This window comes from Megascapheus bottae, chromosome 3, assembly GCF_031878675.1.
Source record: "Megascapheus bottae isolate mThoBot1 chromosome 3, mThoBot2.hap1, whole genome shotgun sequence".
Lineage (NCBI taxonomy): Eukaryota > Metazoa > Chordata > Mammalia > Rodentia > Geomyidae > Megascapheus > Megascapheus bottae.
This window is the reverse complement of record NC_143511.1, coordinates 57,824,191-57,842,750: the sequence shown is the minus strand read 5'-3', so window position 1 is coordinate 57,842,750 and position 18,560 is coordinate 57,824,191. Positions and strand designations below refer to the sequence as shown.

Here is an 18,560-nt window from a genome sequence, read left to right as displayed (position 1 = left end):
CCAACAGAGACATTAACTAGAAATAGTCTGGGTTGGTGAAGAAGAAAAATTCGTGCAGCAATCAAAAGCAGATGGGAAGCATGACATGTTCTGTAAGAAGTAATTGGGTTAGCAAAAGAACAGTGGAAAGCAAGTCTTGTAGGTTATGTTGAAATTTTTTTTTTTTGTAAACTGCTTTTAAATGGCACTCATTGATGTTGACAATTTTTAGTAAGTACAAACACTGAGAATTTGTGGAAGGACTAGAATTTAGCTGATCAAGGAATAAACTGAAATTTTGTAGTCAAGCTGTCTTTCAATCCTGGTCTTGCGTATTCTTCATCTAGTTACCAAGTGTTTCTGGGCTTGAGTGCAGGTCCTTGCCACTGTCCTTGGGCTTTCTCAAGGCTAGAGCTCTACCACTCGAGCCACAGCATCACTTCTGTCTTTTTTCTATGTGGTACTGAGTTCATGTACCTTGAACTCTGGGCCTGGGGGTTGTCCCTGAGCTCTTCAGCTCAAGGCTACCACCCTACCCCTAGAGCCATAGCCCCTCTTCCCATTTTCTAGTGATTAATTGAAAATAAGAGTCTCATGTTCTTTAGTGCCTGGGGTTGGCTTCTGGCTGACTTCGAATTGTGATCTCCAGTCTCAGAGTAGGATTATAGGCGTGAGCCATGGTTTAAAGCCACCCAGAGCAGAAAAGTCCGTGAGACTGCATCTCCAAATTAAACAGCAAAAAGCTGAGCTTAGGTGGTGAATCTCCAGCTATACAAGCTCAAGGTCCTGAACTCATTCTGGTCCCACCAAAAGGAAAAGGTTTCCATGTCTGTACTTAAGAATCTTTTAGTAGCTTTCCATTATCTTGAGGGTTTTAACACCAGACAAAAAAATTGCAGTACTGTGGTAATGCCCTAAAAATCTGTGCCTAATGAGCTTCCTGTTCATCTCGAGGGCTTCTCTCATCAATTTTGTACTGTGGCTATAGTAACCTGCCTTGAATGATGGTCTGTGCAGGCACCACTCTTTCCTTATATTCTTTTTTCATGGCATTTCTTCTGCCAGGAACTGGACATCTTGGCTGTATATAGTGTTTCTCTCTCTTTTTTTTTTTTTTTTTTTTTTTTTTTTTTTGCCAGTCCTGGGCTTGAGCTCAGGGCCTGAACACTGTTCTTGGACTTTCTCAAGGCTAGAGCTCTACCACTTGAGCCTCAGCACCACTTCTGGCTTTTTTCTATGTATGTGGTACCGAGGAATCGAACCCGGGTCTTCATGCATGCTAGGCAAGCACTTTAACCACTAGGCCAAACTCCCGGCCCTATAGTGTTTCTCTTAAACGGTTCCTCACTTCATTATTTCATGTAATGGGTTTTTTACATTTTTCTGGTCCTGGGCCTTAAACGGGGCCTGGGCTCTGTCTCTGAGCTAGAGCTCTACTATTTGAACCATAGTGCCACTTCCTGGCCTTTTCTCTTTATGTGGTACTGAAGAATTGATTCCAGGTCTTCAGTGCATGTTAGGCAAGCACTCTACCACTAAGCCACATTTCCAGTTGTCACCTAATGATTTTTGAAAAACTTTCAGTGCGCTATAAATGATTATAAAATGTCTTTTCACTAGTCAGAAAGTCCTGTGAGTTATATTGGTATACATCCTTTCATCCTTTCATTGATGTGCTTAAATAGTAATGTTTGATTGACTATGTACACTGATCATACTCTGCATTCTCCCATTTTGTCTCCTTTTCCCTTCACCTTTTACATTTTTTTATGATCTTGTTTTTGGTGTTTTTTCCCCCTCTTGGCAAGTGAGAGGAAACTGACATTATTTTAGGGTGGTCATCCATGTTCAGTGCCCATTATTTTACCTGAAGTTTTCACATTTTTGTGATTTTTATTTGTATAAGGAAAACAGCCTTTCATGCTTGCTCATTAATCATCCTTGGGTTTGCAACCCAAGAAGTTACTTCCTAGTCTGAGGCTTAGTTCACCAAGCTAGCCAAGTGCAGGAGTCACACCAGTCCATCTAGTCTATAGTGATGGCTGATATGTGCCATACACAAGGCAAGCTGATGATTCTAAGTCATCATTCTCTCATGAAGGATAATTGTTTCTGTTACTGCTGGGTATGGTCACACAGTCTTTTAGGACATTTCTCTGGGAAGTTTTTCAGAAGTTTGGAACTTTACTGGTTTAGGCTATCTTCAGTCCCAGTCTCCCTAGTAATGGGCAGTGAGTGAGAAGCAGAGGAAGAGAAAACTGCACTGTAGCAAAAACTTGGTATCTGACAAGTCTACTTTTGTGCTTGTGTTTTTCCCTTTTGCTGAATATACATTCTCAATCTGACATACCCATGTAGACAGACTTTTAGTATTTAAAAACACTTTTTTTTTTTTTTGCCAGTTCTGGGTTTGAACTCAGGGCTGGGGCACTGGCCTTCGACACTTTTTGCTAAAGGCTAGTGCTTTGCCACTTGAGTCACAGCTCCACTTCTGGCTCCTTCTGTGTATGTGGTTTTAGGGAATCGAACCCAGAGCTTCCTGCATGCTAGGCAAGCACTCTACCACTAGGCTACGCTACTGGCCATAAAAGCACTTCTTTAAAAAAGAAAAAATAGGGGCACCACTTCCGGCTTTTTTCTAGGTGTTTTGTACTGAGGAATCAAACCCTGTTCTTTGTGCATGCTAGGCAAACAATCTACCACTAGGCCAAACTCCCGGCCCCAGTCTTGAAATATTTTGAAGCTGATGGAAAAAAAAAATAGTTTTAATACAGAAACTTCCTGTCTACCCTCGGCAAGTTTTAGCAGTTTGCCACAGCTGTATTATTTTCATCTATATACATTTTCTTAACCATTTGTGCCTAGTAGTGATTAATATTGCCATAAAAGGAATAGTCTGCAAGAGCACAAATTGGACTATGATATATTTAGGACAGTACAAGATTTGAGAGTTACTGCAGTACAAAATGTGGGATGGATAGTGTATGATGTATAGGATATGATGGAATGACTGAATTGATGGATAAATTATAGGACACCATGTAGATTTCACTTTGTGTGTGTATGTGTGTATGCGCGCGTGTGCACGCTGCTGTGCATGTTGAGAAATAACTAAAGGTAAAGGAGGTTGAGGTTTAAGAGTAAGGAGAGTTGGCATTATTAAATCATCCAACTTGTCATCTGAAGCAAATAAAGGTGCAATTTCAGTAGTGTAGAGCAAATTTATATCATAGGAAAAAACGCAGAGAAGACGAAGTAGTGAGGAAACTTCTTAGAGGCCTGGCTAAGAAAGAGTTGAGCTCAGATAGAAAGAGTTGAGCTCAGATTAGATGTGTATGAAGTCAAAGGAGAGGTGGTTTTCAAAGGCGCTCCTGGGTCAGGAGATGTTGATAATGGAGGGCAAGGCTGGGAAGGTGGCTTGGTGGTAGAGTGTTTGCCTAGCGTACAAGAAGCCCTCTGTTCAATTCCTCAGTACCACATAAACAAAAGCCCAAAGTGGCCCTGTGGCCCAAGTAGTAGAGTGCTAGCCTTTTACAAAAGAAGCTTAGGGACAGAGGCCAGGTCCTGAGTTCAAACCCAAGGACAGACAAAAAATAAAGGAGGGCAATAACTGATTAAGAATCAAAGCTAAGTGGGAGAGATGATTCAGAACACAGTGAGTAAATTAGTAATGGGTAGCAACAGATAGAAAATGCTAAAGTAATTAAAGGCAAAGACACTGGTGGAGCAGTTAAGATGAGGTAGCACAAACCCACTTCTTTAGTGATTGGCTGGGAACATCTGGGAGGAGAAGGAAAGTATATGCGATCTCTTTAAATTGGCTGACAGGACAATACCTTTCCACATTCTATTGTCCCACTCAAGTCCTCGGTAAAATAGACTCTAGGGGGAAAGATGGGATGGGAGATGCTGCTACATGACATGGTAAAAATGAAACAGGGAAAGAGGGGTTAACATCTTTCACACCTACCACACTATCCATCTTCACACTGAGTGTGTGAAGTTCCCTTCCTCCATATCTCAAGTTCTGAGATTTTTAGTGTATGTCAGAATCAGCTGATGGATTTGTTGAAACATTCTGGTCTTCCCTTTTCTCCTTGTACCCAGTTTCAAATTCAGAAGATCTTGAGTGCCAGGATTTCTCCAACAGATTTCCAGGTGGTAATTAATGAACAAGACAAGAATCTACTTGAAAGCAACATTGACACTAATACACACGTAAGAACACTTAAAAGTTTCATTAATTCAGAATTTATTTTGCCTTGTTTCACGCCCCTCCATTGCTTCCTCCTCTTTTTTCTTCTCCCTCTCCCCTCTTCCTTTTTTCTTACCTCTCTTGGTAGTAGACTAGTAAGCTAGAATTGTACACTGCTTTTCACTCTAGCAAATCACAACAGAGATCTCAAATACAAACAGCTTTTTCAGTAAATGTTATATCCTTTATCACAAATGGCAGCACATCCTATTGAGTGCAAATGAACCCAAGTGTTCTAAAGAATCTCCAGAAAGGATTCAGATTCTCTGACAAGTAGCAAGAGCCCCCATTGGTTTAGATGAACCCCAACATCCCCAAAGAGCCACCTTACATAAAGGAAAAGTAAGCCAAAGGTGTAGGGAGAAGTGACTAAAGGTCAGTCTTCCTAGCCCCTACACCAAATGATGGTAAGAAGCAGCCAGTGCTAGCTGATGTGTAAAAATACTGAGAGGTCCCTGGAAGAAAAGAAATTTCAACAGCTGCAAGGAGCCAATTCAGTGTTTCCATCTGATATTGACTCCCTGTGAAAAATTTATGTGGCACAGGAAGGAAAGCACCTCAGCCCTTCTAAGAATGGCTTTTTTTTTTTTTTTATAAGATAAAAATAATGAGGCCAGGAGTTTGGCCTAGAGGTAGAGCGCTCGCCTAGCATGCACGAAGACCCGGGTTCAATTCCTTGGTACCGTATACTTGGAAAAAGCCAGAAGTGGCGCTGAGGCTCAAGTGGTAGAGTTCTAGCCTTCAGAAAAATCCAAGGACAGTGCTCAGGCCCTGAGATTAAGCCCAGGACTGACAAAAAATATAAATATAAAGAAATAACGAGTTGTAGATGTGGCTCAGTTCTTAGGATGCTATCCAATGAGCAAAAGTGTCAGGTACTGGGTCCTGTCTCAGACCAAAAACAAAGAGATACTAACATATATTGTGAAGAAATATGAATTTAATAATTGAGAGGAAATAGTAAAATACATTATATTGAAAAAGCGAATTTGACACATTAAAATTTTAAACTATTTGAGCAGATTTGTGAATGGGGAAGTTTAAGACAAATGATTTGGGGTTCTGTCAGGGAGACAGGAGTCAAAAATTTGAGCAATTACAATATTTAAACTATCCAAGTGAGAAGTTCAAGACATTGGACTAATGCCCAATTTTCCACATGTGTTTGGCTGAGTTTGCTTCATTCTGCTTCCAACGACATTAGAAGCATAATTTACCAAACAGATTTAAGATGAAATTATTAAAAAAATCAAAATAGCCTTATAGTTAATAAAATAATTTAATTCAAAGTAATCTCTAAGCAAAGAAAATTCTAAGCCCAAATAATTTTGTTGGTAGATTTTGTTAAATATTTAAGGGAGAAATGATACTAGAAATGATACAAGTCCTGGGCCTTGACTCAGGGCCTGAACACTGTCCTTGGGTTTTCTCAAGGCTAGAGCTCTACCACTTGAGCTACAGCACTACTTCTGGCTTTTTTTTTTTTTTTTCTATGTATCCTGGCCTGTAATGATACAAGTTTTGCTTTTTTTTTTTGCCGGTCCTGGGACTTGAACTCAGGGCCTGCGCACTGACCTTGGACACTTTTTGCTCAAGGCTAGCACTCTGCCACTTAAGCCACAGTGCCACTTCTGTTTTTTTCTGTGTATGTGGTTCTGGGGAATCAAACCCAGGCTTTCATGCATGCTGGGTGAGCATGCGACCATTAGGCCGTGATCCCAGCCCCTACACAAATTCTTGTTACGTGACTGTCAGTATGTCCCTGACCTTAACACCTAATAACGACGCTGGGTATGGTGGCTCAAGTTGGTCACTTCAGAGGTGAAGAGGGGAAACCTGGTTTGATGTCAGCCTGGGAAAAAGTAGTTCATAAGGCTCCATTTTCAGGAGGATAACAGCAGGATGCAGGGCCCCATGGCCTGTCTTCCCATGAACACAGGAGGGTACAAACAGGAAGATCACAGTCTAGGCGGCCCAGGCATAAAATAACACCCTGTCTCAAAAAGTAACCTACAAAAAAGGGCTGTTAGAGGTGCTCAAGTGGAGAATGCCTGCTAGCAAGAGCAAGGCCTTGAATTCAAATTCCAGTACTGACAAAAGGATTACAAGAAAATTGTAGTCTATCCCTCATGAACACATCAAAACAAAAAGTTCTAGAAAGTTGAATCAGAAATCAGTAAATCAATAAGATTCTGTGTTAGTGGAATGGATGATCACCTCAGTTAGTGTGTTGTATTGTTGAAAATTTCAACACAGGACAAAAATATCAACAAACCAGGAATACATTTGTTAAGCTGGTAAAAAGTGTGCAAAGAAAACATCAGCCAGCATTACAATATGAAATACTGAGCCTGACACCCGTGGCTCATGCCTATAATCCTGGCAACTGAGGAGGCTGAGATCAGAGCATCACAGTTTGTAGCCAGCCTGGGCAGGAAAGTCAGTGAGACTCATCTGCAGTAAACTACTCAAAAAAAGGGTTACAAGTGAAGCTATGGCACAGGTAGTAGAGTGCTACCCTTGAGTAAAAGAAATTTAGACACAGCAGCTAGGCCCTAATTTCACTCCCTAGTATGGGCACCAAATAATAAAATGTGAAACACTGGGTCTGGGAGTTTGGCCTAGTGGTAGAGTGCTTGCCTAGCATGCACAAAGACCTGGGTTCAATTCCTCAGTACCACATACATAGAAAAAAGCTGGAAGTGGTGCTGAAGCTCGAGGTAAAGCTCTAGCCTTGAGAAAAGTCCAAGGCCAACGCTCAGGCCCTGAGTTCAAGCCCCACGACTGGCCAAAAAAAAAAAAATTTGTGAAACACTGATCATTTGATCATTTCCCCACAGGTTTTTTGTTGTTGTTGTTGTTGTTTTGTGGTAATATGATTTAAACTCAGGGCTTTGTACATCATAGGGAAATGCTCTTCCCCTGGAGACTTAACTTATGCATACCTATTAACTGATAATACTGAAAATTTGGTTTGTAAATTGAAGATCAAATTTATCAGAGTAGTATGTAAATTTATTGTTCAAAGTGAAGTTTGTTTTCAGACATTATTAATCCCCTAAAGTCCTCCCCCTCTCCCCCCACCCTGTATTGTGAATTGAACTCAGGACCTCCTGCTTGTTAGGCATGCACTCTACCATTGAAGCTATGCCCCTCAGATCTATAACTGTGAGATCTGTAAAGAGTGCTCTCACCTCTTTTACTCAAGTTTTAGAATCCCTACATATTGCAGTTAGGGAAGAAAATTATGGAAGAAATTGTATGATGATTGGAAACAATTGAAACTAGAAGGAAAGTCAATGGAAAAGTCATAAGATCAAGATATTCAAGGAAGAAATAAAATGATGTGATTATTTACCAGAAAATTTTAAGAAATTTCTGAACAATTACTAATAAGTCATTTTATCAGTGTTGCATACCAGGTCATGAAACAAAAGAAAGTTGCACATCTACTAGCAACAAGCAATTTGAAATGAAATTTAATTTTTCTATTATTAGCATATATGGTACAAAATGATGGGGTTTGTTTTCTTTCTTTTTTTGGAATTTTTAATTTATTTATGGCTTGGCTTGGCATTGAATCAAAATCTCCAGGTCTCTGCCACTCTAGTAGAGCAGGCAAACAGGCTTAAGCCAGTGCTCCTGGCTCCAATATTGATTCTTTGGATTTTTTTTTAATGTTCTTCTGCCAGTACTGAGACTTGAACTCAGGGTCTCAAGCATTCCCTCAGCTATTTAGCTTAAGACTGGCATTCTACCTCTTGTATCACACCTCAAGTTCTGTTTTTTGATGATTAATTGGCGATAAGAGTCCAAGGTATTTGTTGTGGTTGGCTTCATAGCACTGTCTTCTGATCTCAGTCTCCTGAAATTACAAGTGTGAGCTTCTGGCACTGAACCTCTGATATCACTTTAAATTCTTTTTAATTGTAGAAATGATGTGCAGAGAGGTTACAGTTACATAAGTAAAGTACTGAATACATTTCTTTTGAACAGTATTATCTGCTCCCACATGTTCTCTCATTTTTCCTCTCCCTGACTTCTCTTCCCCTCAAGTTGTAAAGTTAATTTCCAACATAATGTCTGGTGAGTATCGCTGTTGCATCATTTTACCCTTTGTCTTACCATTTCTGTGATTCCCCTTCCATTCCCCAAATGAAATAAACTTACAAGGCAGAAGGTTCAGAAATTAAAAAAAAAACTAACAAAAAACAGAGACAAGGGGGAATAAATGAAAGGAAAAAAATGAAAGAAAAAGAACTGCAAACAGCACACACACACACACACACACACACACACACACACACACACACACACCTCTTGTCTCCATAGCTTGGAGTTCATTTCAATTAGCATCATTTTATATGGTCATATGTACATAGCTATTGAGCTATCGTGATTCTCTGCTAGGACTATCATAGAGATACACTAATTACAAATGAGGAAAACCGTGCAGCCTATTTTTTTTTTTGGCAGGGGGGTGTCTGGCTTACTTAATATGATTTTTTTCCAAGTCTTTCATTTCCTTACAAATGGGGTGATGTCATTCATTCTGATGGAACATAGAATTCCATTGTGTATATACCAATCTATTCATCTACTGAGGAGCATCTGGGTTGGTTCCATATTTCAGCTATGGTAAACAATGCTGCAATGAACATGATTGTGCTGGTAGTATTAGTGTGGCTGTGTTTATGGTCATTTGGGTAAATGTTCAGGAGTGGAATTGCTAGGTCATAGGGGATCTTTATGTTTAGGCTTTTGAGGAATTTCCATACTGCTTTCTAGAGTGATTGAAAAAGCTTACATTCCCACCAGTCGTGCAGTAGCAATTCTTTCTGGCCACATCCCTGCCAGTATCTGTTGTTATTAGATTTCTTGATCATGGCCATTCTAACTGGAGTGAGGTAGAATCTCAATGTAGTTTTGATTTGCATTTCTTTTATGGCCAGATGTTGAATATTCTTCATGTGTCTATTAGCCATACTTAATTCCTCTTCAGAGAAGTCTCTTTTTAAGGGGCTGGGAGTGTGGCCTAGTATTGCTTCTTTAAGGATTTGTTTAGGGGGATCTAAATTTTTGAGCACTAAGTATATCTTAAATATGAGCCCCTTGTTGTTTGGCTAGTGAAGATCTCTCACTTGTGGGCTTTCTGTTTATCTTTATAGCTATGTCCTTTGCCATGCAGAATCACTGCAGTTTAATGTAATCTAATTTATCCAGCCTTTCTTTGATTTGTTGTGTTTCTGGATCTCTATTTAGGAAGTTTCGATCTGTGCCAAAGAGCTCTAGTGTTTCCACTATCCTTTCCTGTAATATTTTCAGAGTATCTAATCTTACCTTGAGGTCTTTGACCCATTTGGAATTCTGGTGCAGGGTGATATATAAAGATCTAACTAGTTTTCTATTCATGATAGATAAGTCTGCAGGCACCAATTTTTGAAAAGGCTTTTCTCCATCTAGTGTTTTTGGCTCCTTTATCAAAGATAAGGTGACCATAGGCCTGTGTTCATTTCTAAGTCTTCCATTCCATTCCATTGTTTCTCAGGCCTGTTCAGGAGCAAGTACTTTATGACTACGGCTTTATAACAGGGTTTGAAGTTTGGTGCTGATATTTCTCCAGCACTGTTCTTCCTACTAAGAATTGTTTTTGCTACTTGGGGTCTTCTATTATTTCGTAAGAATTTTTAGATTGCGGGGCCGGGAGTTTGGCCTAGTGGTTAAAGTGCTTGCCTAGCATGCATGAAGACCTGGGTTCGATTCCTAGGTACCACATACATAGAAAAAAGCCAGAAGTGGTGCTGAGGCTCAAGTGGTAGAGCTCTGGCCTTGAGAAAGTCCAAGGACAGTGCTCAGGCCCTGAGCTCAAGCCCAGGACTGGCAAAAAAAAAAAAAAAAGAATTTTTGGATTGCTTCTTCTATTATTAAAGAAGGTTTTTTTTTTTTTTTTAATGGGTATTGCATTAAATTTGTAGATAGCTTTTGGCAGTATTGCCATTTTGACAACCTTTATTCTCCCGATCCAGGAGTTTGTTATATTTTGATACATGTATATAGTGTACTTGAATTTAAGGCAGTGGAGGGGTGACTCAAGTGGTTGAACTCCAGCTTTGAGCAGAGAAAGGCAAACGAATAATAATAATAATAATAATAATAATCAGTATAGAATGAAAACCGATGTGTATATAGTGGTCGTTGTTAGGCACTGGGCCTATGAACTGCGGGCACTTTTTTGAAGTTCATTGCATTGCATACTGAATGGCGCGCATGGCATTGCACTAGGCCACATGGTCAGGGACCCAGCGGAGGCTGGGGGACCCGGAATCAGGAAACGAAACTGGAAAGGGAGACACTGGGGTTTCAGTTTCCTCCATCTGGGGTCCCGGAGGGAATCAGGACGCGTTTTGTGCAAGCCCCGCCTCCCCGTCCCGCCTCCCCGTCCCGCCTCCCCGTCCTGGGACCAGCCTTCCCTGGGACCCAGAGCGGTCCGGGTGGAGACGGTGGCGGCTCGGGGACCTGGCCGGCGGCGGCATGACCGAAGATCAGCGGCGGAACCTGCGGGCCTTCCACGACTATGTCCGGAAGACCCTGGACCCCACCTACATCCTGGCCTACATGGGCACCTGGCTGCGGGACGGTGAGTGTCTCCTGCCGGCTGGCTCTCCCAAGGCGCTCCGGTCGGGGCCCGTCGACCTCCGAGGGCCTGCGCGGCCCTTCCCTCCCCTCCCAGCCCCGGCCTGGTGAGTGGAGCCGGGGTGGGGCCTGGCCTGGCCTCGGCTCCCCGGGGAGAGCTGGAGTCCCTGCGCGGGGTTGGGCAAGTGGCTGGGGTCGAGGGTCGAACTGGTTTCAGAGATGGATGGGACAAACTTCAGAGCGCAGAGCGGTGGCCAGGTGCTGTTGGCTCACGCCTGGAATCCCAGCTGAGAGCTGAGTTGAGGGTTCAAGGCCAGCCCAGACGACACCAGAGCCCTTCCCCCCCCCCCCGCCCCCGTATGCCAGTTAACCACCAAGGAGCCAACACACACACACACACACACACACACACACACACACACACACACGGAGTCAATAAAAATCAGGGCTCACCTTGGCGTCTACTTTGGGAGGGGGTGAGAAGGGCGGGGGGGAGGGGCAGGACTGAGGATGCATACGCATGATTTATGCAAAATGATCTTCGAACTACAAGGAAGCTGCAAAATCTGCCAGGACTTCCCAACTTTCCCCACACTGAACGTGTGTGGGCCTTACGACACGTTTCTGTGTAGCTTTGAAAGGCTTAGCCGCTTTGTGAGTGCTGTTGAGTAGGTTGTGCCCTGGAGATGAAAGCCTGGAGGCTTCCCCCAGCCAGAGCCCGAGGTGGCTGGCACCTTGGAAGGCGCCCAGGTGAGAGAGGGAATCTGGCAGTTCCATTTAAGTCTCCAAGTGCCTAAATGTTTGGATTAAATTGCATCAAGAACAAGGCAGGTAATTTGGATGCTTAACTGCCTTCCAAAAACCAAACTACGTATAGCTTGTGGAGTGAGGCCAGAAAGAGTAGTTCCAGAAGTGGAGCTGGAGTTTCAAGTGGTAGAGAGTGCTACCCTTGTGCAGAAAAAGCTCAGGGACAGAGCCTAGGCTCTGAGTTCAAGCCTCCAGGACACACACACTACTACTACTACTACTACTACTACTAACAGTAACATTTCTAGTTGTATCCAGAGAGAAATGACAACTTAATAACCATTGTAGCCTGGACTCTTGAAGACTGTAAGTTCATGTGAGATATATCTCATTTAGAAATCCCTGAATGAAACACTGGTGTGACTTCCATTCTTTAATGTACTCACTGTGTAAAACAAACAACTTGTGTCAGACATTACATTAATTAAAGTTGGAGTTCACTACCAGAAAGTGCCCTGCTAGGAGCTGAAGAATAAATAAATGGTGAGCACATTAGAGTAGTCCCTGGCCTCTCAAGTTAGAGTGGATGTGTAAAGGCATGTAACTAAATGACAAGTGATTGAGCAAGATCTCTGTTGGAAAGCATAGGGTACATAGTTCAAGTATCTACCTAGTCTCCAGGGCCCAGGCATTGCTTTCAAGATTTGTGGCATTTGAATTGAGATGAAAGGTAGGAATGAGCTATCTGGAAGGAGACAAGCTATTGCAGGTAAGAAGGCTTATGATGTGAAAAGGACAAAGGTCAAAGGTGGACCGACAGGTCCCAGGAATCCAGTGTTTCTACGGTGTAAATTTGGAAAAGAAGGTAGGAACTGACAGAATGAGATTTAAGAGAAAATGAAGACATGAAGTTTGGAAATGTACCCCCTAAACAAATATGAAGAGGCAAAACAGAATTTGCATCGTAGAAGTATAACTGATTTTTGATCCTGGATAGGTATAGGATTAAGAAGAGATGGACTAGCAAATGCAGTTCTAGGATAGTGAAGTGGCAGTCTAGAGACAGAATGCTGGTGTCATGATGCATACCTGTAATCACAACACTTGGAAGATCTCAAGTTCAAAGCCAGCCTGGACTACACAGTGAGATATAGTCTTTAAACAACACAAAATAAAACCCCAACCCGAACAGCAACCTTCCTGCTCTTCTCCTGACGTACTTTGGATGCATCTGAAAGAGATAATCTTCAGATGGTTGGCTGCATTAGGACTATGGCTTGGGGTATAGCTATATGGTTGAGGAAATCTCTACGTAGAGATTTTCAGTGGGGAGAAGAAAGAGCGTGGGACAGGATCCCGAGAAGCCTGTCAGTAATGAGACAGAGAGAAAGAACTTGATGTGGATGAAGTGAAAACCATGGGAGAAGGAAGCAGATAATGGTTGAGTGTTGAAAACAAAGGCAACATGAGAGCTGAAAACAAACAACTGCAATTTTTGACATTGGCATTGTAGACCTTTGAGGCTATACATGGGATTAGCTCCTGTGGAGAGGGAGAGAGAGAGGGAGAGGGAGAGGGAGAGGGAGAGGGAGAGGGAGAGGATGTGTGTATGAAGGTACATGATAGGCTGAGGAAAGTGAATATAGAGGTTTGTTTTGAAAACATGGTTTCTAAATACAGATGGAGCCAGGCTTACTCACTTGTTCACACACATCCAGCTGTGTAGTTTTGGTAAAACGAAACAGAAACTTTTATTTTTCTCAGAAAGAAACAGCTTGTTTCCTGTGAGTTATTTGACAAGAGAATCATTTTTCTCACACACACTGATGGGATTTTCATACTTAATTTTTTTTATTATCCTTAAGTAGTTATACAAAGGTTCAATTCAGCATATGATTCTTTTTTTTGCGAGTCCTGGGGCTTGAACTCAGAGCCTGGGCACTGTCCTTCAGCTTCCTTAAGGCTTCCTGCTCTACCACTTGAGTCACAGCACCATTTCTAGCTTTTTCTGTGTATGTGGTACTGAGGAATCAAACACAGGGCTTCATACATGCTAGGCAAGCACTTCTCAATTTTGTATTTCTGAGGTCAAGAAATAAGCATTCTAGAAAAACAAGGTGACTGTGGTCTCTTATAATGGAACCAGCATCAAATTGCTGGTTCAAACTATGTGGTTGAAGATAACTACACAATTATGCGATAAAACTCAGCATGTTCTGAGAATAATAGTCTTCCAGTTTTTGTGTTTAACAAGTTTTCTTTTTTAAAGTTTTTATTGTAATGTATAGAGGGGTTATAGTTACAATCTCCAGATAGTAGGTGCATTACTTCTCACACATTGATACCCCTTCTCATGTTTTTTCCCCATTTCCCTCTTAACAAGTTTTTTATATGTATGAGCAAGAAAACATTATTGCAAATAAGTTATATCATATTAAATCCTTATGAAAATTACTTGAAACAGGATTGCAAGCAATTGAAAGCCCAACCCTCAAATTAATAATAGTTCATTAAAGTGTGGCCTTAGAATATAAGGCTTGCTAATCAGTGTTGAAACCAGACATTTAGAGTTAGTTATAAATGTGGCTATAACAGTAAATCCAAACTTTTTTTTTTTTTTTTTTTTTTGCCAGTCTTGGGGCTTGAATTCAAAGCTGAGCACTGTTCTTGGACTTTTTCCTTAAGGCTAGCACTCTGCCTCTTGAGCCATAGCACCACTTCCAGCTTTTGTATGTATGTGGTACTGAGGAATTGAACCAGGGTCTTTGTGCATGGTAGGCAAGCACTCTACCACTAGGCCACACTCCCAGCACCAATCCAAACTTTTTTTTTCTTTTTTTTTGTGGGTGATGGGGCTTGAACTCTGAGCCTGTGTGCTGTCCCTGAGCTCTTCAGCTCAAGGCTACCCTACCCCTTGAGCCACAGCCCCACTTCTCATTTTTTGGGGATTAACTAGAGATTAGAATCTCATGTTCTTTAGTGCCCAGGCTTTGAACCATGATCCTCAGATCTCAGCCTCCTGAGTAGCTAGGCATGAGCCACCCACAGTGCCCGGCCCAAACTTTTTTTTTTTTTTCTGAGTCATGGGACTTGAAATCTGGGCCTACTCCTTGAGCCAAGCCCCATTTCCCATTTTCTAGAGATAAGAGTCTCAGGTCCTTGATCCTCAGATCTCAGTCTCTTGACCAAACATTTTTTAAAGAAGTGAATTTATAGTATAATGATGTTAAAGGAATAATTTGGACTTAAAAATAAGTCTGCATAGAGCTAGGGATCGTAATGATAAATACTTGTACAGCTTCTTGCTCAAATGGGAAGAGCCTGAAAATATGTACTTTTTTTTTTCTTTGTTGTAGGGCTTGAACTCAAGGCCTGAGTGCTGTCTTGAATTTACTCACTCAAGGCTAACACCCCAAAATCCAGTCCTGGGCACAAACCTCCAATCCCTCGGGAAAGTCTGTGCACCTAGCTGTTCCCCAACGAACAATCCTCACCTGTTGATGATCAAGTCTGGCCTCTTCCCTTCCTGTTCTCCATTTTCCTAGCAACTAATAGTTGCTAATTTTTTGGGGGGGTGGGGGTTGGTCCTGGGGCTTGAACTCTGTGCCTGGACATTGTTCCTGAGCTCTTCAGCTCAAGACTACCACCCTACCCTTTGAACCACAGTGCCACTTCCGGTTTTCTAGTGATTAGTTGGAGATAAAAGTTTCAAGACCTTTAGTGCCCAGGCTGGCTTTAAACCTTGATCCTCAGATCTCAGCCTTCTGAGTAGCTAGGATTACAGGCGTGAACCACCATGCCTGGCAATAATTGCTAGTTTTTAACAAGCAACAAATATTTAGGCTTTTTTGTATAATAATCATCTAGTTACTAAATGAAAGTAATATTCTGACTAATAATTTTTCATTTTAACATATTTTTCAATTGTCTTATTTTTACTTTAGTCTGTGTATATTTAGACTCTGCCATTTTTGTTTTTCTTCTCTCTCCTCCCTGTTTTCTTTGAGGCACAGATGAAACAAACTCTAGGAATAATGATATAGGGAGAATTTCGGTGCCAAGGGTTCTACTTTCAAAAATTCTTGGTTTGGGGGAGGAACAATTGTTCCATGAGATATGGAGAAGATTTTGTGTTTTCTTGTACTATTTCCTATTTCTTTTAATGCTAAGTAAAACAAACAAACAGCAGAATCCTTCAAATTGTCGGGTGTGTGGGGAGAACAGCCCCTCCCCCCTTCCTCTTCACCTGCCTGGAACCAGGAGTCACCTGACTGTTAATCACCTGACTGTCAGTCAGCAAAGTATCCTGGGCTCTGAAGTCACCACCTCATCTGCTGAGGTCTTCCTGAACCGCACTGCTCAAACAGTTGGAGATTCACTAGGCTCTGAGATCACTTCCGCATCTGCTATGGTCCCACCTCCTGCCTTTCTCTATATAATCCAGCTTGACAAGCATCTCTTCTCTCTTCCTTTTTCTCTTTTCCTTCTCCTCTGTCTCCATAGGCCTTCATTTTGTGTGGCCCACAGCTTGCTCTCCTTTCTCCGACCCCTTGCACCCCGAAACTTTTTTCTGCCTGAACCATATGGTGATTTTCTTTTCCTTGCAGTCATTAAAGTAGCATACATGTTTCCCATCAATATGTGCAGATCTAAATCAACATTTACTGACATATAACTTGAGATCACCTTAGAAATAAGGTAACTACTATGTGTGTTTAATATAGACACATCTATGCCTTTACCTAGTTTACCAAGTTTTCCTCACAATAAATTCTCAAGTTAAAACAGTATACATGTTTATATGCTGATATATACTTTAGAATAGTCTTTAGGGGCCTGGAGCGTGGCCTACTGGTAGAGTGCTCGCCTAGCATATACAGAGTCCTGGGTTTGATTCCTCGGTACCACATACACAGCAAAAGCCGGAAGTGGTGCTGTGACTCAAGTGGTGGAGCAATAGCCACGAGAAAGCCCAAGGACAGTGCTCAGGCCCTGAGTTCAAGCCCAGTACCTCTGGCAAAAGACCCCCCCCCCAAAAAAAAGATAAAAAAGAATAGTCTTTCAGGGGAACCTAATTATCATCTGTGAACAATGCACAGACCTTCTTGAGAGATTAGAGGTTTGTGCCCAGGACTGGATTTTGGAGTGAGCTTAGGGCTTAACAAGGAAGCAGAGAATAGAAAATGGGTTATGGTCTCTTGGGGGTCCACTATGGAATGCTACCACCTCTGGGGACGAAGGTCACAGTGACCTCACCTGGTCAGTGCACCTGGTATTTTGCTTGACCCTGGGGAATAATAGAGGACTCAGTCCTTTAATTAGTAGCTTACATGTTATTTTTTTAGACATTACATATTTATATATAAGTAGATACCCAGAAAGATATTACTATCTGTGATAGATTTTAAGGAATTTTTGGTGTGATTTTAAGATTTTTTTTTTTTTTGCCAATCCTGGGGCTGGCACTCAGAGCTGGGCACTGTCCTTGGGCTTTCTCAAGGCTAGCACTCTACCATGTGAGCCACAACACTACTTCTGGCTTTTCCTGTGTTTGTGGTACCGAGAAATCAAACCCAGGGCTTCATACATGCTAGGCAAGGCTCTTTACCACTAGGCCATGCTCCCAGCAATTTTTGAAAAGGACTTCTTCATGTCTATTTACAAGTGTTTTCCACTGATACTTTTAAAACTGTCATTTGCGCGTGTGTGTGTGTGTGTGTGTGTGTGTGTGTGTGTGTGTGTGTGTGTTAGTTTTTGGTACTGGGGATCAAGACCAATGTGTTCCCTTTTTTTTTTGACAAGCGCTTTGTCAGTGTGCTGTACCCAGCCCTGATACTGATCTTTTATAATCAAGTTTTTCATCTAGAATCTGGACTGAAAAGTGATATGCAGAAAACATAGAAGAGTATGTTCATTCTCCTCAAGTTCATTATAATACAAAGGTAGCTTTTTGTTGTTGTTTTAATTGGTTGTGGAGCTTGACCTCTGGGCCTGGGCGCTGACCCTGAGCTCTTCAGCTCTAAGCTATCACCCTAGCCCTTGAGCCACAGTCCCACTTTGTGTTTTCTAGTGGTTAATTGGAGATAAGAGTCTCATAGTCTTTAGTACCCAGGCTGGCTTTGAACTGAAGTCCTCATATCTCAGCCTTTTGAGTAGCTAGGATTATAGGTGGGAGCCACTACATCAGGCTATTTTATCTTTTAATCTGAGAAATTCAGTGCAGGGGTTGTTTTTTCCCTTCCCCCAGAAACCATCTCCCAGCCTAAATTATGCAAGTTGTTTGTTGTGTTGAGGGCGTAATGCAGTGGTAGAGCTTGTGACTAGTATATGACTAGCATGTGATTAGCATGCACAAGGCCTTAGATTTGTGCCTCTATGCTTTATCATGTGTGTATACATAAATCTATTACTTTCTCCTCTATTTTTTCATTGGCTTGATAACATTTTCAAATTTTTCTTTGTCTAGCCTTTTGGAAGTTTTTGATTCTGTTGCTTATCCATAGTTATGCCAAATAGATTCTATCAGTCAGGATTTAGGCAGGAACTGGAGACACTGTCATGTATTATAGCTAGGCATTCAATTTGAGACGTCGTACATTTTTACTTCATTAGAAGGGAGTAGCAACATGTCAAGCACCTTGTCCACTATAATCCTCTTCTCCATGAACTTGATCATTGGCACAAGTTGCACCCAGAGAGAGGAGTACGGAAGCTATATTTCTTCTGGAGATCTTGCATGCTACACCTATCTTGCTGGGCTTTGCTTATTAATATAGTTTTCTGTGGTGTTTGGGAGACTTGAGTGTGGGCTACAGGATTTATTTATTTATTTTTTGCAAAGTCTATCTCATATGCTGGTTGTGGTGTGTGTGTGTGTGTGTGTGTGTGTGTGTGTGTGTGTGTGTGTGTGTGTGTGTGTATTAGTGATTGAACTCATTGCATCTAC

The 18,560-nt window shown here is 41.7% G+C and overlaps 1 protein-coding gene across 1 annotated transcript in view; it reads left to right on the top strand.

Moving 5' to 3' along the window:
* Positions 1 to 10,765: 10,765 nt before the first annotated feature.
* Rigi (RNA sensor RIG-I) overlaps positions 10,766 to 18,560 on the top strand; it is a 44,490-nt gene continuing 36,695 nt past the window's right edge. The window contains exon 1 of the mRNA XM_090330086.1: positions 10,766 to 10,871. Coding sequence (XP_090186212.1) covers positions 10,766 to 10,871 — 106 coding nt within the window. The remainder of the gene's footprint in view (positions 10,872 to 18,560) is intronic.